Here is a 25,559-nt window from a genome sequence, read left to right on the forward strand (position 1 = left end):
GCTCTGTTTCTTTTTGACCCTTCCGCAGGTCACATGCAAGTTTAACCGTATTGGCTGATCACTGTTGTAAATTCAGTCGGCAGAAGAGATCACCTACTATTGTCTTCTTCTGCTGGGCTCTGACACCATATGTTGTAGAGCTGGGAGGAGGAATCCAATGGTGGAAGATATCCTTTGTTAACCCTGTGTACAACAATTACCAGCTGGACAGTGGTCAAGAGAAGGGTCCCTATAGGCCCTCTGGAATAGAGAGCCCGGTCCCTATTGAGGCCCCTGCAAGTCCTGTTCCTACACCACTGGATAAATATGGTCAATGTATAAATGGCTATTCGCATCTTTTGTGTAAGTTTGAATGAATTCCTAAATATGGCTTTTTCTATATTTATCCTTTACAAGTGGGAGTCTAATTAGGTCTTAGACTTATTCCAATAGGAATCAGTTGGGAACATTTCAGAGTTAGTCAATCCTCTCATTTTAACGTTTGATTTACTAATTAATCGTGATCACATCCATAGAGCCCCAGGTTTTCTTGTCAGTGACATCCAGGGAAATCTTAAAATGCCAGAGTTGGTTTCTTTATTTGGAAGGATAAGAGGTTGTTGTCTTAGTTGCTAGAAGCAAAATCATTCTAAAGGATTACATGTCCTAGGTAAACATTAGATTTGCTTTGACGTTTTTCTCCTTGGACCCATGTACAAGAAAACATACCCTACTATTTTTTATAGCTTGTAAATACTAAGTCATTATTTATAAAATCTTGCATGTTTAAAATTACTCAGTGTCTTTAAGCCATTATTTAATTTAAAGAAATTCAAAGTATGGGTAAGGGGTATATATTGGTGCTAATGGTGTGTACATTTGTCATTAGCCAAAGCTTTACATTGACATTCATGGGCAACCATTGCTGATATACTGCAAGGCAATAGGTCTGGATAATTAGCCCCCTGCCCAGCAGCACATACTTAAGTTTCCATTACCCCCCTGCAGATACTTCAAGGTATTAAAGGGAATGTGACCTATTCCATGTGATGGTGCTGGGTGAATTACCAGTGCAGTCACACAAGGAGAGTACATAGCTTAGCGTAATCTATGACCCGTGGGGTAAGTGACCTGTAGCTTACACTTTTTGGGTTCTCCTGCTTCTGTTAGCTGAATAGAGTGGTTGGGTGAGAAAGGAAAATGTTGGGTATGTACTACTAGTTGGGGGGATAACCCTGGGGATACTTACTTAGCCTCATGTTCCTTCATGGGTGCCTTCACTATCTCCTCTTTCGCATTCTGATCTTCAGTCATCTTGATTGGCCGGGCTGAGATGTAAGTTCATTCAGTTACTGGGTATCCCTCACATGCACAGCTCAATGAAATTTGACAGATAGGGCGGTGATCAGGCACGTAAGAATTCTAATAGAAGGGACAACACCTGCACTTTTCTGCCTGATGTCACATTTTTAAAGTGGAACTTTATTTTCACTGCAAGGTAAACCTGCAGCCTTACCTTGCAAAAAGAGCAGGTCATGGACAAATATTAAGGATACTTAATACACAGTAAAGAAGCTATACAGCAAGCACTCACTTACCTTTGTAAATGTAGGCACTATGGAGAAATTCATCCTTACATTAACTCATAAATACCATTTTCAGCTGAAGTTTGGCAGCTTGTGCTTTTCTCCATATATCAACGAGTAGTCAGGCACAATGACACACACTTAGCTTAGATCACTAATCATGGATACATTGAATATAAATATATTGATTGCAAGCAGTGTAAATACAATTAATTTGAGTTATTGCCTTAAGCAGGGCAGGAGTGTGAGAAATAAGGCCATCACTATGCAGCTTCCACTTGTTTCTGATCTATGTTAGTCTGGCCCGTCAGACCGAGGGACCCTAGTATCAGAATTACTATGAGGGATTCCAATCATCTTTACCATAAGAACATATTGATTGAGCTTCAACGCAAAAATTAGTATATTATGATTGCTTTGCTTCTCCTTCATTTCACTTGATTCTTTGATGATCTGTTTATGCATTTTGTGTCAAACCTAAAATGTGTTGCTTTCTGCAGAATGATGAACTGACACCAGCAGAATCCCCCTCAGTCTCCCCAGCTGATATAGAAAAGGCTGAACAGCTGAAAGATGAAGGTAGGCTGTTTATGTCATGCACTGTGCTCAAAAATGGCAGACAGATGGCAAAGGAGCAGGCACCAGGATTGCTGTAGGTTCTCTGCAGCTCATCCTTCTCCCATGCCATGTTCTCTGCTGCGTATGTAGAGGCAGCTATCTTGGTAGAAACAGAGTTTGCTTCCTCCTGAAAAACAATGAATAACACCAAACCTTACTCCAAATCTGATGAGGCAGCAGTACGTTAGACCTGACACTGCAGTTATAAAGCTATAAGGCTGTAGTCACAGGGGTCCCGAGGTTCACATACCAGGAACTGCACTGCTGTTTTGCAGGAGGAATTCTGAAATTCAATATATTTTCAGGTTGCTGTCTTTCTACAATAATCACCTCTACAATTTCTCTTTATGTTCACTTAAAAATGAAGTCACAAAGCTCAAACCTCCATAAAATCACTTTAGTATTGTGGCAATGCTTAATAGATGAAACACATTATATATACAATTATGTTGTATATATAATAGGCATCTGGATAAAAGATACATTATAATAGAAACATTAGGAAACCATTTAATGATGTTAATGTAAGCAATTTTCTATACCTATTCTATGGTTTATTTTTTATTAAATTAGCGTTAGAGAGAACATTTATTTGGAAACAATTCCATTTCTCTTTGTACTTTCTAACTCAAGCATGTTTATGATACAGGTAATAATCACATGAAGGAGCAGAACTATGAAGCTGCTGTAGAATGTTACTCACAGGCGGTTGAGTTAGACCCGAACAATGCTGTATATTACTGCAACAGGTACAATTTCTCTATTAGATGATTTTGTGATGTTGTGTGTACTTGTATCAGAATATCACTGTGTGCCAGAGGGGCCAATGGTGTATGGAGCCAATCAGGGTCATTGTCAAGGCTATAACTAACAGGAAATTGTCCACAAAATGTAATTTATAATAAATGTGGTGACTCATTTCACAGAATAGCATTCATAATATAGATTGTAAGCTCCTCGGGGCAGGGTCCTCCTGTGTCACTGTATGTATCTGTCTGTCATTTATTCTACAAGTCCCCATTTAATATACAGCGCTGCGTAATATGTTGGCGCTAAATATTCCTGTTTATTAATAATAATAATAATAATAATAATAATAATAAAAAGCCTTCTGTTGGACTGTTTTTTTTTTTACATTTTTGCATGTATTCCAGGGCTGCCGCACATAGCCAGCTGGGTCACCATGAAGACGCAATAACAGACTGTGAAAAAGCCATATCAATTGATGAAAAATACAGCAAAGCCTATGGAAGAATGGGGTAAGAGATCACCTAATGTTTTTTTTTTAATTCCATTGTATTATTTTGTGAATAGACAGTGCTTGTACATTCTTTACATTGTGTAAATTGTTCACATTGTTTTGTTCCTGTTTTGTCAGACATCATGTCTATTAGAATGTAGAATATTGTGTTTACAAACTGCTGTACCTGTTCCTGCACATTCTTTTAGCAGTCACATGCACTCATACCTACAGTAACAACTTCCACATACAATGTGGATAAAGGTGTTTAAAGCAAACCTGTATTATATCAGTGCCAAGCAAAACAAAGGGTTTACTTTAGTATCCATTCCTACAACCACTTTGTACTAGGAACTTATTCCTTGTAACAGTCCTGGGTCATTCACTAAGCATCAGTACTGTCAGATGAGCCCATAGCCCCGTGTTAGCAAGTTTAACTATAATATTATTATTATTTTTATATTTAATTATAATAAAATTATTATTACAAATTAATCCTGAAAAGAGCTAAATATTAGGTCCTTTTTAAGGGACACTGGAGCCACACCATTGCTTAAAAAAGGAACAATGGATATGTTGGAGCTTGTTAAAATGAATGGATGTTGAAAAGATAAAAAGCTGGGAGAAGAGCCTGGTCATGTGAATTGTCAAAAACTCTGAGGTTTCGCTGGCCACATGCCACAATCTAATATTGTGAATAGGATTATGTTGCAGTAAATAACAGACAGTAGATATCAATCTATCAACCTATATCGAATCATTCTCCATTATAAATTGATCGTTATAGGCTAGGATAAAGAATGGAATATTTTTTTCTGCATGTGACCCATAGGGAAGATTTCATTTAAATTCTTGTCCCAGATACAGGAAAGGAAGTGGGAGAAAGTTCTCTTGGATAGATTTACTCCATACTTCTGACACTAGCTAGTGATATTTCTAGTGATAACCAAGCAATTTTGGATTTCCTATCACTTCATGTACTGGTAAACCATGGTCACTAAGACATAAATTGGAGGTAAATCTTCCCAATGGTTACACAGACCATAAACCAAAACCTTACAAGGGTTTTACATCTGTGAAAAATACAAAAGTTTTGGCTCTGGTTGTATGGTTTATTTTAATACAAGGTTAATTAATGTGGTTGTAAATTGTGAAATAAGACTTTGTAAAGCCTAATAAATTATATCTAATATTGTCATTTGTGTACAGACGAGCCCTGGCAGCCTTAAACCGATACAAAGAAGCCATTAGCAGCTACCAGAAAGCCTTGGATTTAGATCCTGAAAATGAATCCTATAAAACCTATCTGAAGATAGCAGAACAGAAAGTCAGACAAGTTCCCAGCCCTGTAAGTGCACCTTGACTTGTAAAGTTTTAATGTGCTGCTGTGATAGAAGAAAATGTAAGTTATTTTGCTGCTGATATACAAAATAGATATTAGGAGCTTGTTTTACTTAAGAAGTAAGAGAAGAGGATGTTCACTTTGTAAATTTTTACTTGGCTTTAGTGAATTAGGTGAAAAAAAAAAAAAAAAAAAAGAATGTTTGTTTGATGTTGGGTTAAGATTGAGTCAAGTTACCATAGCTTCACCTTATTCATTAAGTGAAGTAAAAATTGACTTTGTAAAGTGAACATGCTCTACCTCTATAGTAAATGAACCCCGTTGCGAGGTGCAACACTTTAAGGCATTAAAAGAGAGTTTATTCCTAAAAATATTTGTAAGGCAATCGTATTTGTGTCAGAGAAGCTACCTAAATTAAAGCATAGCTAAATTCTCTTATCACAAACAAGTCCTGAGTTAAGTTACTATGTGGTGCACAACCTCATATTATTAATATTAATTATAAAAAACCTTCCTTTACCTGACTGACTTCACGGGCAGGATCAGCGGGTGTTTGAATGATTTTGTAAGAGAAAGCCGTAAGGGCAGTTACACATATAATGAAGTGTTTTTAACATGATGCCATAGTCCTACTTTTAAAGTTGCATTTAAAGTTGCAAACTCTTACCATTGTAAATTGAAAACATTGTTAGATGGTTGTAAATAATGCTACTAAAAAAACTGACCAACATCATCCTAAAATAGGGTAATGTCTTAGGATGACCTGAAGATAGACCAGGTAGCATACTCATATTATTAATACACAGTATTTATATAGCGCTGACATATTACGCAGCACTGTACACGGTCCATAGTCATGTCACTGGCTGTCCCTCAAAGGGGGTCACAATCTAATGTAACTACCATAAACATATGTCTTCAATACAATGTAAGGTCAATGTTTTTGGGGGAAACCAGGTAACCTACCTGCATGTTTTTGGGATGTGGGAAGAAACCGAAGTACCCAGAAAACCCACGCAAACACAGTGAGAACCTGCATACTCCATGCAGATAGTGTCCTGGTAGAGATTCGAATCTAGGTCCTAAAGAAGGAAAGGCCAGAGTGCTACTACTGAGCCACAATGGTGCCCTTTTATCAAATAAGTTTTACTCACTTTAATATTACTTTAATTATTGTGTATATATATATATATATATATATATATATATATATATATATGGGTGATGGGAGGTACAGTCATTAGAAGATTAAAGAAAGTCTTGCATGGCTTCCTGAAAGTCTTTTCCATGGTATGCCTGTATTATAGGGCTGGTATTATCAATTACATTGATACATAATCCAGGTAAAAAAGAAACAAGGCCACCACGTTCAACTAAAATACAAAGAATGCATTAAAGACCTGCATCCCCAGATTACTAAACCCTGTGATGATCCAGAAGAAAGTAAAAAAAAGTTTGCCATATCTAAATGCTGTTCCAGTTTGAGCCAGTGAAATATTATTAGCTGGTTATATTGTATGCATCTTGTAATAATTACCTGTGTGTTTCTATCTGTAGACAAGCGCTGGATGGGGATTTGATATGGGAGGCCTCATGAATAACCCAGCATTTGTGAGCATGGTGAGATGTTCCTGTACTGATATGTATATTTTATATTTATTTTTATCCTTACTAAGTAAATTCAGTTGAAACAAGCTAAAATACCTAACCTAAGTGAGTACATGGCCAGGGCAGTTGGATGGAATTCTGCATTTCACCCATTTTATTCCTAACACGAGCTGATCAAATGTTAAAAATGAACATAGACATTTTTGGGGCACACGAATAGCAGTAAAAAAAAAACAGATGAAAAAAGTGCAAAATATATTGAAACGGGGAAACTGCCAGGAGAAATGTCATATTCCACACTCAGATTGCTAAGGCAGCAGAGCCAGCCCCTTGACCTCTATTATAGCAGCAGTACAGTTTGGACAACGGCATACCCCCAACCAGCTGATTGGACAATTAAGGATCAGCAGCACACTTTTCAACTTAGCTCACCTTATTCTCTCCTCCTGTTTGCATCTTTACAGTTGGCAAACTATCACTGCAGAAGAGCCTGATTAAAAGGCTGCATTTTCCTTTGGTGCTGCTGCATAGGAAACATTGCATTTGGCTGATACCGAGAAAAAAATCAGAATGCATCCTTTGGTTTTATTATATATCAGGCCGGAGCTCAGTTTTAATCTTTCTGTCCTGATTTTCCTCCAGAAATGGGGTATATGTTAATTAGAAAAGCATTTTAAAGCTTATGTCCTACAAACTGCTGACTTAGTGAATATATATATTTTTTTACCTCCTGTCCACTTGACTCGCACTTGATGTACTGGGAAATCACAGCCTGGAATGGTACTGTCAGCATTTGGGTCACACCATCCCCTGTGACACCTCTTGTACTATGACAGAAAGACATTGGCACTGACTGGGGCAGGAAGTGGTTCAGTGGAATATATTGTAATATTATTTGTACATGGTTTGCCTGTTGCTTCATTGTTATTAATGAATTTATACAATTTTCTCCCCTTTTAGGCAGCCAGCTTGATGCAGGATCCACAAGTACAACGATTGTAAGCACTACACCTTGTCATCTATTCTATTTATGACTTGTTTTATTTAGAAATGACACCATGCCAAGATCACTCTTTGTTTTTTCTTTACTTGCCATTACCATGGGATTAACCCTAGAATAGAGAGCAGAGGGGTATTTTTTTTATTTAATTAATTTCAGTAGGAGAGAAATAAATACATTTGCTTCAGCCCCCCTTCTTGGATTTTATTTGTATGCCACCTCCACAAATATATTAAATTCCCTGGGACTTTTAAGGCATATTTTTACAAAGAATTTTTATGATTCACTTTTAAAACAACATAAAAACAATTTTACTTATTCACAATTAAAATCACATATGAAATATATATCCAATAGGTTGCTCTTTCATGGTAAGCCTCTGTAATGATGTTATTTATACATTCTACGCGTTTCATGGAAACCCAGTCCGCTTCATCAGGAAATACAAAGACCTATAATTCATACACAGCATGAGTTGCAGCAATTCTCCCACTGAATGGTATATATGAGATCAAAAAGACAAGATGCAGAGAACCGCCGAAATGTAAATATCGCCTTACACTTATTCAATACGACTCCAAACATTCCTTTTCCTATAGTATGATTTCCACCAATTTACCATCTGCTTAAAGTAACTATCTGTCTCCATGCTGCTTCCAAAAGGGTTCCCTGCATCTTGTCTTTCTTTGGTCTCATATATACCATTCAGTGAGAGAATTGCTGCAACTCACTAGACCCAATGTTAGAATACTGCTGTGTATGAATTATAGGTCTTTGTATTTCCTGATGAAGTGGACTGGGTTTCCGTGTAACACGTAGAATGTATGAATAACATCATTACAGAGGCTTACCATGAATAAGCAACCAAATGGATATATATTTCATATGTGGTTTTAATTGGTCATAAGCAAAATAGTTTTTATGTTGTTTTAATTTTTAATCATGAAAATTATTTGTAAAAATATGCCTTAAAAGTCCCATAGAATTTATTCTGTATACTGTATTTATTTCTGTATACTGTATAGAAAGTGGTGAAAATAATATCTGTTTTAGGGTCAACCATGTGACTAAAGGAAGAGACAGGATGTAGTTACAACATTGGTGCACTGGCATATGAACAGGGTTACAATGGCAACCTAGCAAACTTGGAATGGATTTCTTAAAAATTTTTTGCAAATATTTTCAGTTCTGGAATAGATCCATTTCAGGTTTACTGGATCGCCCAGCACTTTACATAGGCCATAGTGAATAACTTTCCCTCAAAGGGGCTCACAATCTTTCTAATTTATCAATCACTAACCAATAGGAATATACTAATTAATATCAAAGTGAAAACAGATCTCTGCAAAATGATTTAAATAAACATATAGCCAGTGAAGCACAGATCCAATCACTGAAATAACTTCCTCCAATAAATGAACATAGCTGGAGCCATCCTCCAGACAGAAAGAGGCTTGTGTGGTCAGATGTTATGAAATATATGCTATAAACATACCAGACCCAATGATTTGGAATTGCCAGAACAAAGATGATTTTAGCTGATCTGTTGCATAGGGCACATTTTACACCGTAGCGCCATCTAGTGGCTTTCTGAGTATATACAGTGGCTTCAGAAAGTATTCAGACCCCATCACTTTTTTCAGTTTTGTGATGGTGCAACCTGATGCAGCGATCATTTAAATTCCTTTTTTTTTTCTCTAACTAATTTACACTTGGTAGCGCATAACAAGAAAGTGAAAACAGAATTTTAGACATTTTTGTAAATGTAATAAAAAGGATAAAATTACACATTTACATGTATTTCAACAACACTTAATATTTAGCTCAGGGACATCCCAATTCTCTTGATCACTGCGGAGATGTTTCTGCACCTTGAATGGGGTGATAAATTAAAATGATTTGACATAACTTGGACTCACTACAGCTCTCTATAGAAGGCCTCATAGCTGACAATGCATATCAGAGCCATGAGGTCAAGGGAACTACCTTGCTCATAGACAGGGTTGTTGCAATGTACAGGTCTGGGGAAGGCTACAATAAAAAAATTCTGCTGCTCTGAATGTTCCCAAGAGCACAGTGGCCTCGATAATTCTTAAATGGAAGAGGTTTGGAACAAGTAGGACTTTTCCAGGAGCTGGTCCCCAGCTAACCTCAGCAATCGAGGGAGAAGGGATTTAGTAAAAGAGGTGACCAGAACCTAATGGTCAATCTGAGCGTCAGAGATCCTGTCTGGAGATGGGACTAGGTGTAAGAAGGACAACCATAACTGCAGCCTTCCACTGATCTGGGCTTTATAAGACAGAAGCCTCAACTCAAAACATGAATGCAGGAAACTAAAAGATTAACAACCCTATGCCTCAAACACAGCAGCAGTTTCCTAGGTACACTTACCTCACATTCTGTAGCTACTCCTGTGATAAGTTCTTCCAAGCAGACTTGCCACTGTTCTACTTATCAGTCTTACTTCTTTATGTCTCCAGTCTGGTTGCATAAGGTTGACATTGAGGTCCAAACTGTTGCTCTTTACGCTGTAAATACTTCTTTATAATTTAGGCTGCATGTGTGGGGCCGATAAAATGCTACAGAATGGGAATGAGGGAAACAGAGCATGCAAGCAATAAACAAACATGTGAGATATTCATAAATTCAATGTATATGGCTAGGGGCCAGCTGCACCTCACCACATGTATCAGTGAGCCTTGGGTGCCAATGACAATGTCATCCATTCACCAGTTGTTCTTCCTTAGACCACCCTACAAAACCTGCCTATTGGAGATACTCCGACTTGTCAGGCTCCTGTGAAAGTCACTCTGATCCTTCCATATGCTCATTATTTCTGTTTTCATCACATTTAAGTACTGACTGTTCATCCCTCTAACAGGTGCCTTTGTAATAAAATAATTGGTAATTATCTTCTCAGTATTGCAGACATTATATCGCCATTACATTATGGGTTCCCTTAGATTTTATGATCTTGAATGAATAAAGTACTTATTTGTATGTATAATGAAAACGTATGTAAGGTTACTGTGCATCACTTTCTGTATTGTTTGTATTTTTGCAGGATGTCTGGAATGATGTCTAATGCTGGAGGGGGTCCGGCAGCTGGTGTTGGAGGACTAACAGACCTCTCAGGTCTTATCCAAGCGTAAGTATGTAATCTGCCAGGATTTTGTGATTGTTCAATAATCATCAAAGTTTACACTTAACAACTGTATCTGCTTCTTTCAGTGGGCAACAGTTTGCACAACAGATTCAGCAACAAAACCCTGAACTGATACAACAACTGAGAAATCATGTGCGAAGTCGATCTTTCAGTGGGACCACCGAGGAGCATTCTTGACACTCGACAGGTTTGTAATAAAATAGATATATATATATAACTGAATTAAGGACATTAGATGTCTGGCTGGGTTAATTCTCAGACTCTGCTCATCCTAATTCTGTTCTGTTTTATCATTATTTTGTTAAAGTGATTCTGTCAGCATGTGGTCACTTTCTATAAATAAGGCATTATAGAGGAGGCTGTATTCTTACCTTTCCAGTGGCTTGTTAATGTTCTGCATTTTACTTCTTGGTTTCTGCTAGGATGTGTTGAATTCCTATTTCTCCTGTTGCATGCAGTGGTTTTTCCTGTTGGTGTATATATGAACATAGGTACTGGAAGGAACCGTGTCATTCTAAACCAAGGAAAATAAAAATGCTGTTTCATCTGCAAATCATTTTGTAATGCTTCATACCATAAACCTAATGTTTAAGTGTTGTTTTAAACGGGGCAAATTATAGAATACAATAAAAGCTTTTAAAAAGAACCACTGGGTTAAATATGAAAAAACATACATTTGAATTTATATATCACAAAGAAAATAAAAAAAATAATTTTACACAAAATTCATTTCACTGCATTAAGTTAAGGACAGCTCTGGTTTATATTATTATTAATTACACAGTATTTATATAGTGCCGACATATTACGCAGCGCTTTACAAAGTCCATAGTCATGTCACTAGCTGTCCCTCAAAAGGGCTCACAATCTAATGTCCCTACCATAGTATTATGCCATTATCACAGTCTTAGGTCAGTGTTGGGGGAAGCCAATTATTCTAACTGACTGTTTTTGGAATGTGGGAAGAAACCGGAATCTTGTGGAAATCCATGCAAACACAGGGAGAACCTGCAAACTCAATACAGATGGTGTCCTGCCCAAGATTTGAATCTAGGACCTAGTGCTGCAAAGGCCAGAGTGCTAACCTCTGCACTAACTAACCAAGCTTTTAATATTATTTAATGTCCCCTGCAGTAGTAGGACACCAGGCACCAGCAAGAAAACAAAACCAAAACATAGCTCAGGGGTGACCTCTGTCAGTTAAAAACTTTTTTCCTACTTGATGCTATCAAAAATCCCTTTGGATGTACTTAGTGCTCTACAAGGTTTGTTTCATAATGTTTAAGTGCCCCATTCATTTTAAAAAAAAACACCCAACAAATCCCCAAATAGGCTCGGCAATGCCTACAAACACTTCAAATACCTCCTATTAAAATAGACTGCATTTTTGGGCATTTTTCGGTGTTTATTCTTATTCTTCCTCTTCTTCTTCTTCCACATTCCTTTGTTTATAAAACCTTTAAAAACTCTTAAAAACTGATACAACAGCTGTATGGCCATTTATAAACATTTAAAATTAATGCCAGTGTAGACTTAACTTTATAGTGTACTGCAACAGTTAACTGCAGTTCTCAATAGAATATGCTTAGATAAAAATGTGCCGGATCCAGCATGAGATAGTAACAGTCAGCGATGACAGATCCTTACATGGACCCTCTACAACAGGGGTGCGCGTTCAATGCAGAGGCGGGCCAGCTACAAATAATATTTAGGATTCCTTTGGGGGCCAAAAAAAAGGAAGTTGCGGTCCAGATTTTGACACCCCGGCTCTACAGCAATGAACAGGTTTATCATTCATGGATCTGCTGAGAAGGATCCATGAACGGAGTTGTACTCATATCAGATTCTCACACAACTTGTATACATAGCCTTAGGCATGACTGCTTCTAATAACCCTCTGTCCCTCACCCGTTATAGCCGGTGGCTTTTGGACACCCCTTGGGCTGTCTGTTTTTTTCATTTTGGCCAATATTTCTAGTAGGTGATAATCTACACCTGAGCTTTGTCCTTTAATGAACGAAGCAAATACAGAACAAAAGTTTTGCTTGGTTATCTTAAATAATAACGAGCGTCCAAAATTTTTTAAACATCAATCATCATCATGTTCTATGTTGCAGCTATATGATTTTATTTTTAGTCAATTAATTTGTGTGCGTTTCCTTTTAGGTGGCTGATAACACATGGAATTCTAACCGACCACTGCGCACGTTAACAAAGGTGGCTGACAGAGCTGAGCATCCGTCAGGCAGCATCCCCGAGTCCGCTCCATTGTCACACATGCAGCTACAGCAGAGCATGGGAACCTGTAGTACATCGTATGGTGAGATCCATATAGGAGAGGAATCTGCCAAACGTCCATACTATCCTCATTTTATTGTATATTTTGTTGTAAATGAAATATTGAAATATAGTATGTTCAAAGCTCTGTCTTATGTGTAACATACAGATCACAAAGTAACTAAAGATGAAAAGCTTCTTGTGTATTTTGTACTGTTGTTTCACAACGTTCTTATTTATGAGGTACAAAACTGGTAGTTTTATAGATCGAAATCCTATTACATTGTACATCGTTTCCACAATTGTGATATAATGCTGCTAAAATGTTATAGGTCAAGTTATGGATACTCTCATTAAGAATTTTACTGTTTACTGGTATACTGTATGTGGCCTCATTAGTAATGTACCTGAAAGCCTTGTGTATCCACACTGTAAACACATGAAGGTCATGTCATTGAAATGTACAGGGGGTCATTTAGAGTTGTGTGGTGCTTAAAAAAAAAAAAAAAAAACACAGGACACTTTTTTTTTAACACAACACAAGCAGCATTGATGTGCAAGTGCATCACATTGGGGTGCCACTCAGAATAAATGGCACTGCAACATATGTTACAAGGTGCATTATGGTGACTTGAATGTTACCACATCACAAAGTTCTATGTGAGCCATGTATTGTTCCTACGTTTAATTTTTAAACAATTAAGTTCACATAAATACTACATAGTTGTCAGTGGTGGACATGGCCAACAGTAAGCCTGCATGTAGAACTGACTTGAGGACCCAAGGCCATCATGCAGGGGCTTTGCACCTCCCTATGTCCACTGAATGGGACTTATGTCCCTGATTGTTGTGTTGTTGTGGCATCCTTCATTTATATATATATATATATATATATATATATATATATATATATATATAGTAACAAGAAACTAAAAGTACACCATTTTCCAGTTCCATTGTTTTATTTGGACAAAGTCATCAAAGCCTTAGGTTCCAGATTATTAAAATCTAACTTCAGGTGTAAAGCACACAACAGAGTCCACTGTCATTATTTATTTAGCAAAAATGAAGCTGAAATGGAGAAGCCATGGGTGAAAAATCAAGTACACTCCATGATTCAGTAGCTTGAAGAATCTCCCCCAGTAGCAATAACTTGAAGTCATCATTAACTATGATGAGGTCTAATAAAGGCCTGTAGAGTATGAAATGGAGCTCTTGGGTGTTTTGCAATTCCTCTGAACATTACACTGTCTGACCTTGGGATGAATTTGCTAGGATGTCCACAGCTAGGAGCAACGGTCTTGACAATTTCCCACTTGTGAATGATTTTTTTCATTTCTAAACTCAAGACAACCCTTTTATATAAAGTAAAAATGAATTTAGGTGCAACACCCTTTAAAAAAAAAAAAAAAAAAAAAGGTGCAGCACTGCCCCCTACCCCATTGCTGCGGCAATCAAGACTGAATAGGAGCGCAGCGGTTCCAGTGATACCTACATCACACTCTGGCTACTGCTTCTGTGCATGACCAATCTCAAAGATGGATACCAGGATGGCACGGGACACGATCTAATAAACCTCCTAATAGGTCAACGACTAAAGGTAAGTGTGATTTTTTTTTGTTTTTACTTTAGTTTCGCTTTTGCATTTGATTGCAGCACCTGGCCGCTACTTATCCTAATTCCTATGAAAGAGGTAAGGATGTACCGAATGTTTCACACACTCCTGCATTTTGACTAAGTCTTTGTGAAATAATGACAAGGTGATGCTGTTCATCTGAGGTTGTATTGCCTAATGCTGCTAGGGACCAGGTAAATTTTGTGCTGATGTCCTGATACTCAAAACTATTGAATTAAAGGAGTGTAAAGGGTGTACCTTCTTTTTCTTGTGCAGAAAAAAAAGTGTATATATATATATATATATATATAGATATATATATATATATATATATATATATGACTGTTTGTGGAAACCATTATGGGCTAGTTGGACAACCCATTCCAAAACCATGGACATTATGTTTGTGAATATAATGGCCTCCTCAAGCTTTCTGAATGTCTGTCAGCATTTGCAAGGTAAGATACTGGTGTTGAATAGGAAGAGTTAACTTGCAATCGTCACTCCACTTCATCCCAATGAGTTCTGTAGAGTTGATATCAGAGCTCAGTCAGCTTTATAAACCATAGCTTCATGGAGTTGGCTTTGTGCACAGGGTATAGGGGAGTATCTACCTACAACCATTTTCACAAAGCTAGCTCACAGATGTCTACAATGTCTTTGTGCAATATGTTGCAGTAATGGTGACCCTTATGGGAAACCCTGGAATCCATAATATGGAGGCTGTCCATATACTTTGGGCATACTATATATGTATGTAAACATTCTTGTTTATCAATTGATTTGAAATTCTCTTCAGCTAGTTTTGCATTCCAGAAGATACCAATCATTGAAAATGCTGGACTTTATTTGCAGTGTAGCAGTACAGACCCACTTCCCTCCAGCAGCAGCACACCCAGTAGGATAATTTTATTATTTCCCCTTCCATGGGTATATTATCAAACAAAGCAATAAAGCATGAGCCTAATAACAAGGGGCCAATATCAAAACAGATATGGGTTTGTCCTAGCTCTGAATAAAATGCATTTTTGATTTTGTATTGAAATATTCGTCTTTAAAGCTTATCAAAACTCGAAAATATTGTAATATTTATATCCACTTACCAGTCCCTAGATGAGTTGGTTGCATTAGTTTTCTTCTTCAGCTGGTGATCCTGAAAGTAAGGCACTTCCTGTAATTTTGTGGCTACACTCATTTCTCCAGTGCACCTATGAAGGCAGCCATTGTTATCACACAGATTGGAGATGGGCAAAGGCAGACATCTCTGAAGTCTATTAGCGAAATACATAGTTTATAAAAGGAAAAAGAAATCTGCATTTCTAGCTTGAACAACCCGTAATTCCTGTACTTGCTGAGGATGTTCTTAGCCTGAAAAATTAAAATCAATGCAGCCCCTACATTTAAGGGTTGATAAGTTGCAACCTTTTTGCTTTTGGGTCTATATACACAAAACTATAAAAAGCCTTTATTTTTCAGGAATCATATTTTGTTTAATAAATCGCTGTTGCCACCAACAATGACTCCAGTTTTTGCTTTGCCTAATAGAAACTGCATAGTGATCCAAGGAGCAGCAGACAGACTCTAGAAGTGTTTTAAGGCACACTAGCCCACAGAATCATTTGTGAGTTACCAAAATACTACAAGAATCAGTATGATTAATAAGGTACACCTAGCAGATATGTATTATAAAACCTTAATTTACAAAATGACTTTCAGCAAAAAAAGAAAATAGCAAATATCACATGGCAATGATATCAGTGTATGGCCTGCTTTGCACTTATGTAATAATAGATTATCACCGAATCTTGTACCCACTAATTAGAGTTGCGATGGTGACTAGGGTGCAACATCAGCCAATAAAAAGATAATTTGTACTTCCAAGATTTAAAAAAAGCCCATTTAGGGTGCATAGAACCGCACAACTCCAGACTAAGAGGCTAGTCTAATCTAATACCTATATTGCAAGGCAAGATATAAAGTGAAACTTTTCTGTCAGGATTTTACTTGCATCTGCGGTATTCTTCGCAGAGTTGTAGGAGGGTGGCAGCTCCTGTATTGTGACCCAACTTTTCAGTAACCACCCAAAAACAGTTGGGTGGTTACTGAAAAGTGCTGGGTGTTATGGAGTATCTTACGGCAATTATTAGAGACACGATGGCCAAATTTGAGTCAGTTTGGGAGGCATGGGACCATTATTATGCAAATCTGTGTGGCTGATGTTTGTGGTGTCTTTTCTTCTTAAATGTGCAATGCCTTACGACTCAGGTTTTACTTGTTCCCCCCTTACACCTTCAGAGATTTATATACTACCTTATAAAAGTTAATGTATGTTGTATACTTTTTGTGTGACTCTGGAATGTTTTGATTTTTTCTTATAGTGTTGCTACCCCCTTATGTTTTTTCCCTTTTTTTTTCCTTTCTGTACCCTGTTAAAAATTTCCATAAAAATATAATTACAAAAAAACCAAAAATGTGCTGGGTGGTGCGCCCTGGCTAAAAGGAGCTGGAATGAACACTGCATTGAGCAGCTTCTTATTTAATGACCTTTTTCTCAGATGGAATGCAAGGTGGAACCTTACCCAGTATGGGCACAGAAATAGAAAATCAGATGTATGGACTCTTCCTCAATCATCTATATTCAAACCTAAGAAAAAATTTTTTGTAGCATTGTAGCATTATCACACAGCAGAACATACAAACTCCATCCACATACAGTGCCTATTGGGGATTCAACATAACAACCCCGGCACTATATCCTCCATGTCATTCATTACTTCAGCACACATTTCAACTACACATTTAGAGAAAGTTGCTATGATTTCATAATCTGTCCATAATTGGCTGTAATAACATGATGATCCAGATGTGTAGCAGATGTCACAATCACCCACATGGATCCCATTCCCACCTTACATCATTCAATACCATGAGCACATCTATACATCACATACAGAGAGAAATGTAAACCAGAAATCTGTAGATCAGTTTATTACTCTTATTTACAAATATATTTCCATATTTATATAGCATGTAACAACAGATTTAAAAAGAAACAAGCAAAATACAAGAAGTGACAGAATAGGTTGGTCCGTTTTAGTATTTGCAGTAATGTGGTTATTGCTCACAATGACAGCGATATTGTATGTACACTAAGAGAAGAATGCAGTCTGTCCTTTCCCTGGCAATTGGTGATATAATCTTGGTATGAGGTCATTAGTTTCTACTAAATGAACCCCACCCTCCATTTAGGTATATTTCTATTAGCATTTGGTTCCAATTTAACTCAATTTTAAATAGGTTTATGGCCCAACAACACCCAAAATTCCCAATAATCTGAAATAAAAGGATTTAAAAAGACCTATGTAGGCAGGTTGTGTAAACTAAAGGTATGGAACAGTCCAAGGGTTACAATAATCCATCAAACTTTTGGCCTGTAAAGTAAGCTTGCCATTACCCTCATCAATTCGGAGTGAGCATGATGCAGCTGAAGCTGAAGTTACATGCAAACCTTAATGTTCCCTGTATAGGCCTGGCCTGTCCCCCCCCCCCCCCCCCCATCTTCCTATTGGTTCCCCAATATAATGAACAGCATTACTGACCAATAGAGAAGCAGCAGGAGGTGCACAAGCTCGGCTTTTACAAGTAAATTCAGTATTTGCACGTAGCAGCCTGTGTCCCTAGACTGACTCACTGGACACATGATTTCACTCTGCTTCTGCATTTGTTCATTTTATATTTAGGCTGAACTGCCCAGTTTTAGGCTTACTTGTATTAAAGGTTAGATGTCAAACAGTAAAATGCACTAATTAAAGTAAAAGGTAATACCAGAGTGCAAGGCTGTATATCAAATAAATAAATTCATATTTACACTTTATTTTTATGTATTAGATAAAATATGGTGTAATAAAACACAGCACATTTCATTTAAAAATAAGACATTTGCTGACAAATGGAAAAAAAACAATAAAACGCGCTTGCTTCGTCTGTAAACAGGTCATTGGTTTGATTTGTGTGCGACCAGTCTGGAGACGCTGATCTTCCCTGTCTCCAGAAGTGCCAGGGATCACTAGAACCTCTCCGTATGAAGGTTTTTATGCTGCAACTTTGGAGGACACAACGCAGACCTGAGCAATATCATCGTATTCATAAGTTCTCTTTAAAAATGTGTCAGTCAGCCTTAACCCAGAAACACTCTGTGGAAATAAAGGACAACAAAAGCAAATTTTACAGAAATGACACCAATAAACATCACTTCTTTCATAGTTTCTTTCAATGATAACTCCTCCTCGCCCACTCTCCTCCCTGCTGGTGTTCCCCAGAGGGTCAGTCCTTGAACTGGTTCTCTTTTCTCTTTACACCTCCTCTCTCATATCCTCCTTTGGCTTACAGTACCATCTGTATGCTGATGACACTCAAATCTATCTGTCCACCCCTGACCTGTCTCCCTCAGTCCTGGATAAGGTCTCATGCTGCGTGTCAGCCATCTCATCATGGATGTCTGACCGATTCCTGAAACTCAACCTGGATAAAACAGAACTCATCATCTTCCCCCTCAAATTCCAAATCTCCCCCTGACACATATCTAACTGTTAATAACACTGTTATTCAGCCCTCCCCTCAGGCACGTTGTCTTGGTGTCACCTTTGACTTGGCCCTCTCATTTACCCCTCATATTCAGAACGTTTCCAGATCCTGTCACTTTCACCTACGCAACATCTCCAAAATCCGCCCCTACCTGTCCCCTGAGACCCCCAAACTCCTTGTACATGCGCTTATCTCTCGTCTGGACTACTGTAACCTCCTCCTCTCTGGTATTCCACTAACCCAACTCGCTCCTCTACAATCTATTATGAACGCTGCAGCCAGACTCATCCATCCTTCTCACCGCTCCTCTTCCGCTGCATCTCTTTGCAGATCTCTACACTGGCTTCCATTCAAGGCTTCTCTAGAGCTGCCCCAACTCTCTGGAATGGTCTTCCTCTCAATCGGCTTACAATCTATTAGATTGTAAGCCATCCTATCTGGCTTGCTCCTACTTTCTGCTCATTTAATGAGCACTCAAAACCCATTTTTCCAACTTGCCTACCCATCTTCTTCTGTCGTTTGAAACCCTCACTACTTTCCACCACTACATATCTCCCATCCTATTGTGTGTAAATTCACCCACCTTCTAGATTGTAAGCTCTTCAGGGCAGGGTCTCTCCTCCTGTATCACTTCCTATATTAGTCTGTCATTTGCAACCCCTATTTAATGTACAGCGCTGCGTAAAATGTTTTGGTTCTATATAAATCCTGTATTAATCACTTGCTCTCACTTTGCTTTGGTTAGTGCCACCATTGAGTACTTTATGCTTTCAGTTACTGTCCTAATAAAATAAAAAGCTCCAATTGATGTGTGTAGATCTTCAGTTCTTTGTGACCATGTCAGCCATTCAGACAGCCAGTCACAAATCTGAGGCTGCACCATGTAAACTCTTATGGAAAGATTGGCACCCATTTCTAAATACATTATTGTTGACAGAAAATAAAATATGTAGCCATGGGAAAAAAAATCTTATGAGGCTTTAAAGTGGAAAATCGATTAGGAGGAATTGGCCCTGAGGCAAAAAAAAAAGCTTTGGCTTCTTTATCCCTTTCTTTGACATAGATATAGATTTTCCTATCAGATACCAATTGATTTTAAATGCAATTTACTTTGTGAAGTGACAGGCAGGTGCACAACTCTAACCAACTGCTCGGTTTCTCTGGTTAACTGCTGCACAAGTGTTGCTGCTGGGGCCCTGTGAACATCCACCTGGTCCTATGATCCTGCCTAGGGCTGCTTTGTGGATAACCTGGCTCTGGGTATGTAATATATATATATAAAATGCTAGTCCCTCACATGTAGTCTGATGATGCAGAATCCAGTGCTCACATGAAGTCTCAGTGTCCAATCATATTTTATTTCCTGAACTATAGCTGAAAATGCGTTTAATTTTCAGAAATGTCCATCAATGTTGTTTTTAGCTGCTGTCGTGTCACCCAGCACTGTACTGGGAGATGCTGGAGATTTACTCACCTGCAAACCCTGTACAGATGACAGAAGTGTAAGAGACAGGAAGAGCGAGGAGCTGGGATGCAATTTGCCAAGCTGTCTTCCAGATACTCCGCACCAGTGAATGGAGTTGGTGTTACACATCTCTAGAACCAAATCCATGGTCCTTTCACTGCTAAAGACGAGAACAGACAAAACATTACAATTCCAGATATTATTATATTAAACTCAGCATCTCTCCCTGCACAATCACCCAACACATGGGACCCAATGCTTCCAGTAAATCAAGAAACTCATCATGGTGCTTATGTGTAAATTCAGAAACCATAAATGATTTTTTTTTTTTTTTTTTAATGCTGGACATATATTTAAAAAACCCTATCTTTGTATTACTGGTACGATTGTTGCTGGAAAGGTATGGGAACAAGCAACTAGAATGTTAATAGGAGTCTGTGCAGTTGTAGGTCCTGTACTTTTACTCATGACAGAGTCACTTTATCATTGTATTATATATCAGACTTTGGTAGAAGTGGCAGAGATAGCTGCAAAAAGTGGTCCTGGCAAAACAGTGTTGTAGGGAGGTGTGAATCACAAATATAGCTGAACAGTACCCGAAATATTTCAACCAACACAAGGTTTCATCTTTAGTTATTGATAGTTGGTTTAAACAAATCCAATTATTTAGATCAATGTTAGACACAAATCATTTGAAGTTAATAATTGTGCTTCTCAGGACAATAAGCAGATTAAAAATAGTTCTGCTCTGATGCATTTAGGGGTGTCTCCAGTTAATGAGAAAAAAGCATACAAAGAAACACCAAACATCACACAGCCCCAATGAGAAAATTAATAAACCCGTTGTGTTAAATGGCACTAAATGATACGCAATGCATTACAAGGCAGGCCATGTTTGCAACACAGAGCATTTGAAGACCAATGAATATCAGAAGCACTTGTTCATAGTCAGTGAAACAAAAAGTAACTTTAAATACACATATGGTATGTTTATTTAAATGTAGGCATAAGAATTGTTAGAAAATACCCTACAAATCAGTTTTGGGGTCTATTTACATGTTACAGTTGCTGCAATACCAAGCAGAGTAGAAAACTTACTGTCCTCTGCACTGCACTAGAATAAAATGCAGCCTAGCACCATTTTCTTTGCTGTGCATTTTAGTGCAGATTATCAAAACCATTTCAGCAATTCTGAGCTCTTATGCCAGCAGATTAAAGACAAGTATCACAAAGAGGCTTTGGCCCTTTATAAGCAATTGATTATGTGTGAAAAGCTCCAAAATACCTAAAAATTTGGATTATACCAGGATTAGTGGATACTCGTTTTTAACTGTCTCATCTATATGTAGATACACTTTAAACTATGAAAAAATCATCCATACCTTTTTTGCATACTGACTGGACTGATATCCTAACCTCATCCAGCAACCTACTGAACAGTCCAGATGGCACTTTCATCAAGCTCTATATGTAATCATATTGTCGGGATTACCTGCAATTAGTGATTTTGCATGTGATATCAAACGGTTCCTCCAAACAGACTGTATCTGGGATAGTCTCTAAAGAAAGCCTCACATCCCCATATCCTGGAGCCTGAAAAATATTAAAGATGTATAGTCTTAGAATCTTTGATTTAAATCATCGGATATATCAGATGATATATAGATCATTCTGCCATTAAAAATACCTACATAAGAAACAAATATTGTGCATCGGGTTTATACATGTGTTATGTGTACGATTTATTTTTACCCTCTGATCTATGTTTGCTCGGACAAATGTTAAGGTCATAGTACCAAATTTTTCTTTAAAATATATGTCTATGTAACTCAGTATCACACTGTGGTACTTCAGTTCGTCCAGGAAAATGAAAAAATTATAACATAAATATCAGCTATTAGATTGCTTGAAATGTGTGCACCAAGTGCTGGTCTTTGGCTTTACCATTCTCTGAAGCTGGCTGGTCTGTAATCTGCCCCTTTCTCCCAGGTTGGTTTTCCATACAATATCCAGTTTGCCGATCACTGTGACCCCTTTGATGACGCCGGCTTTTTCTGCAAATTCTGGCTTCGGCTTCAAGCAGTACAGATATTGCCGTGTGTCGAGTGGCTGTAAGTAAGTCTTTGTTCCAAATGTAGAAAACCTACAGGACAAAAGCTTTTAGTTCATCTCCAGTTTTTTTTTTATTGCAGGCTCAAGATAAGATGTTCAATAATATTGCACTTTGCTGAATTCTTACAATAACCAATTTGAATTGTGACATTAAAGGCTATGGGTACCTTTTAGCCTGGATTTTCTCAAAAGATTTTGCCAAAAGATGCAAGCAGTTTAAAGACTCAGCTCAGTACCCATCCCAAAAGAAAAAACAAAAAAGTAACATGCAGCCCAAGTTTACCAGGGAGAGGGCTGGTTTAGTGTTTGCTATTACTGTTCCATTTCATCTTAGAAAGGTAACAACCAACCTCTGACCCCAAAACACTCAAGTTGAAATATCAAATACATACAATAAATACAGATTATATATGTATATAACATATATTAATGTCTATACAGGTCCCTTTCATAGATAAAGCATGTGATACTTTATATTTAATAGAAATGTGTTTACAGGTAGTTCCCGAGTTAAGGACATCTGACATACAGACGACTCATAGATACAAAATGGGCTTAGATGGGGGAGGGGTCAGTTTGAATGATTTGCAGAAGAAATCTTTTGCTAAGCACAGCTGAGGTTGTTGGTGATCTTAAGGACTGAGCTCTTTCTGCAGCCTCTTGCAGTAACTCTTTAATGACCAAGACAAACTCTGCAGTTGTTTCTACAAATTCAACTTAGGGACTGTAGGTTTGTTCCTATCTCATATGTAACGCAGGAACTACCTGTATTAGAGGTAACCTCAGCCAAATGCTATTGCAGCTGCTGTAGCTATTTAACCACCCGGGCGGTTAGCCCGACCTTGGTTCGGGGTAAGTAAACTTGCTGTTATCGTTTACTCCGAACCAAAATATAAACATGCATTACAGTGCAATCCGATTGTCATACAACATTGTATGACAATCGGATTACAACTGAAAAAAAATACTTACCTTGTCCCAGCAGCTCCTGCGGAGACGTCTTCTCTCTTCATCCGGAGTGTGCAGTGACGATCTCCGGGGTTTCCCTGTGACGTCGCTGCATGCATCGGTGCGGGCGGGAAATTCAAATCACTTTGTATTGAACTCAATACAAAAAAGCTGTATTGAGTCCAATACAAAAAAATCTTTATATAATATATATATAATTGTATTATATATATATATATATATATATATATATATTATATAAGCTACTATACAGTTACATTACACACTTTTTTTTTAAAGATTTTTTTTTTGTTTTATAAAATTTTTTTTATTAAATTTATACCATTTTGGGCATATTTCGGTGAGTTATGCAGTAATTTGGTGAATTCTAAGTAATTATTGAGTTATTCGGTGAAATATAGCCTACAATCTAAAATAAATTTCCATGCAAAAAATGTAACACTTTTTGCATGGAAGTACGGAAGTTCGGAAAGAATCAGAAGACCCGGCGTTTGCGTTCGCGTCCCTCAATTTCTGATGATGTCAGTGCGTGCGTCGGTCGACGGGGGTCAGAGCGGGAAATTCAAATATTTTGTATTGGATTCAATACAAAGTCCTGTATCCAATCCAAAACAAAATAATACAAAATATTTTTATGTGGTTTTGTCTATAGGTATGTGACGTTGGACTCTGTTTTCAAATTTACCACACTAGGGAGGTGTTTAGATAAATATATTACTATACAGCATACCGAATTATTGCATTTTCAGTATTTTTCATTTATTTATGTATTCTTGTTTAAGCCAATTTTTGTGTTTTTTATTTAATTTTATTAAAAGTATTATTTTTTTTTTTTTTTTACATGATTGTGTTTCAAACTTAGGATATCTACTAGACCCTGGTTAGGACATATTTCTGTAAGTTACAGGTCTACAATTTAAAAAGAAAATTAACTGAAAACAGTGTACCGCTTTTGGTACAGAAATCTAGACATCAGTGAAACGCCCAGGTGGTTAAAGAAACTTTGGACTGTTTCTATCAAAGCTTCAGGTCATATAAAACATGGAAATGTCTTGTTTATATGGCATGCTTAAGATTACACTGCACCGTTTTAAAGGGACTGACAAGACTTGGCCAAACTAATGAATAAGAATTTATTAGTGGGGTTATGTTAGTGCAAAATATATAGCCTGACCATCATAGATTTTGCAGTAATTCTCTGCAATACATTCCAATGTTTATCAATTTAAAAACCCTGAAAATACATGTTGATCAGCTATAAATGCACTTTCCCCAATTCTTGTTGTGGGCTTACAACACACAGTATTTATATGGACCCAGTGTTGTCAGCCATGCACAGTCTTCTCTTGGCAAAGTACTCTGGGTTTTCTCCTCTCCCATAATATTTTATGCTGCCTCTCCACCTCTTAGATTGTAAGCTCTTTGGGGCAGGGTTCTCCCCTCTTCCTGTGTCACTGTCTGTATATCTGTCATTTGCAACACCTATTTAATGTACAGAGCTGTGTAATATGTTGGTACTATATACATACTGTTTATTAATGATAATTATATTAATGTTCACACAAACACTAAACATTCTGTAGACCTAACATAAGGACTTAAAGGGCTAAATACTTTTCTGAAGATAAAACATAAAGTGAGTAAGCATTGGACAGCTCTGACATGGGTAACAGGTATTTTGTATTAATTCAACAGACAAACTTAAATGCTTCCAGTGGTACACATGACAGACCAAAAGTAGGAGTAGTAAGAAGGAAAGCAAGTAGGAAAGTTTATTTATAGGAATAACATACACTTTAAATGTTAGTGTTTTCCTTACCCTTCATTATTGCAAACCACACTGTTCAGCTCGGTCACATTGTACATTATGGATGGTTCTAGTGACACCTTCTCCATAAACATGGGTGAAGTGGTGATATTCTGAATCTGGGCTTCCAGAAACACTTCATCTGTCTGAAAGGCCACACAGATAGTTACAAGACAAGCTATGAATATAAA

General features: G+C 37.5%; 2 protein-coding genes across 4 annotated transcripts in view; one reads left to right on the plus strand and one right to left on the minus strand.

Moving 5' to 3' along the window:
* SGTB (small glutamine rich tetratricopeptide repeat co-chaperone beta) overlaps positions 1–13,194 on the plus strand; it is a 28,732-nt gene extending 15,538 nt beyond the window's left edge. For both annotated transcript variants that reach the window (XM_072416353.1, XM_072416354.1), the window contains exons 4-12: positions 2,066–2,144; positions 2,833–2,932; positions 3,338–3,442; positions 4,633–4,771; positions 6,323–6,385; positions 7,334–7,371; positions 10,438–10,521; positions 10,605–10,726; positions 12,706–13,194. In XM_072416353.1, the coding sequence (XP_072272454.1) occupies positions 2,066–2,144; positions 2,833–2,932; positions 3,338–3,442; positions 4,633–4,771; positions 6,323–6,385; positions 7,334–7,371; positions 10,438–10,521; positions 10,605–10,716 (720 nt within the window). In that variant the 3' untranslated portion in view covers positions 10,717–10,726; positions 12,706–13,194. The remainder of the gene's footprint in view (positions 1–2,065; positions 2,145–2,832; positions 2,933–3,337; positions 3,443–4,632; positions 4,772–6,322; positions 6,386–7,333; positions 7,372–10,437; positions 10,522–10,604; positions 10,727–12,705) is intronic.
* A 4,209-nt stretch (positions 13,195–17,403) lies between these two features.
* Positions 17,404–25,559, minus strand: part of TRAPPC13 (trafficking protein particle complex subunit 13) — a 28,626-nt gene continuing 20,470 nt past the window's right edge. For both annotated transcript variants that reach the window (XM_072416352.1, XM_072416351.1), the window contains 5 exons: positions 25,381–25,514; positions 22,425–22,623; positions 21,973–22,073; positions 20,490–20,640; positions 17,404–18,624 (listed from right to left, as the gene is read on the minus strand). In XM_072416352.1, the coding sequence (XP_072272453.1) occupies positions 18,523–18,624; positions 20,490–20,640; positions 21,973–22,073; positions 22,425–22,623; positions 25,381–25,514 (687 nt within the window). In that variant the 3' untranslated portion in view covers positions 17,404–18,522. The remainder of the gene's footprint in view (positions 18,625–20,489; positions 20,641–21,972; positions 22,074–22,424; positions 22,624–25,380; positions 25,515–25,559) is intronic.

The sequence above is a fragment of the Pyxicephalus adspersus genome, chromosome 6 (assembly GCF_032062135.1).
Source record: "Pyxicephalus adspersus chromosome 6, UCB_Pads_2.0, whole genome shotgun sequence".
In the NCBI taxonomy this organism is placed as follows: domain Eukaryota; kingdom Metazoa; phylum Chordata; class Amphibia; order Anura; family Pyxicephalidae; genus Pyxicephalus; species Pyxicephalus adspersus.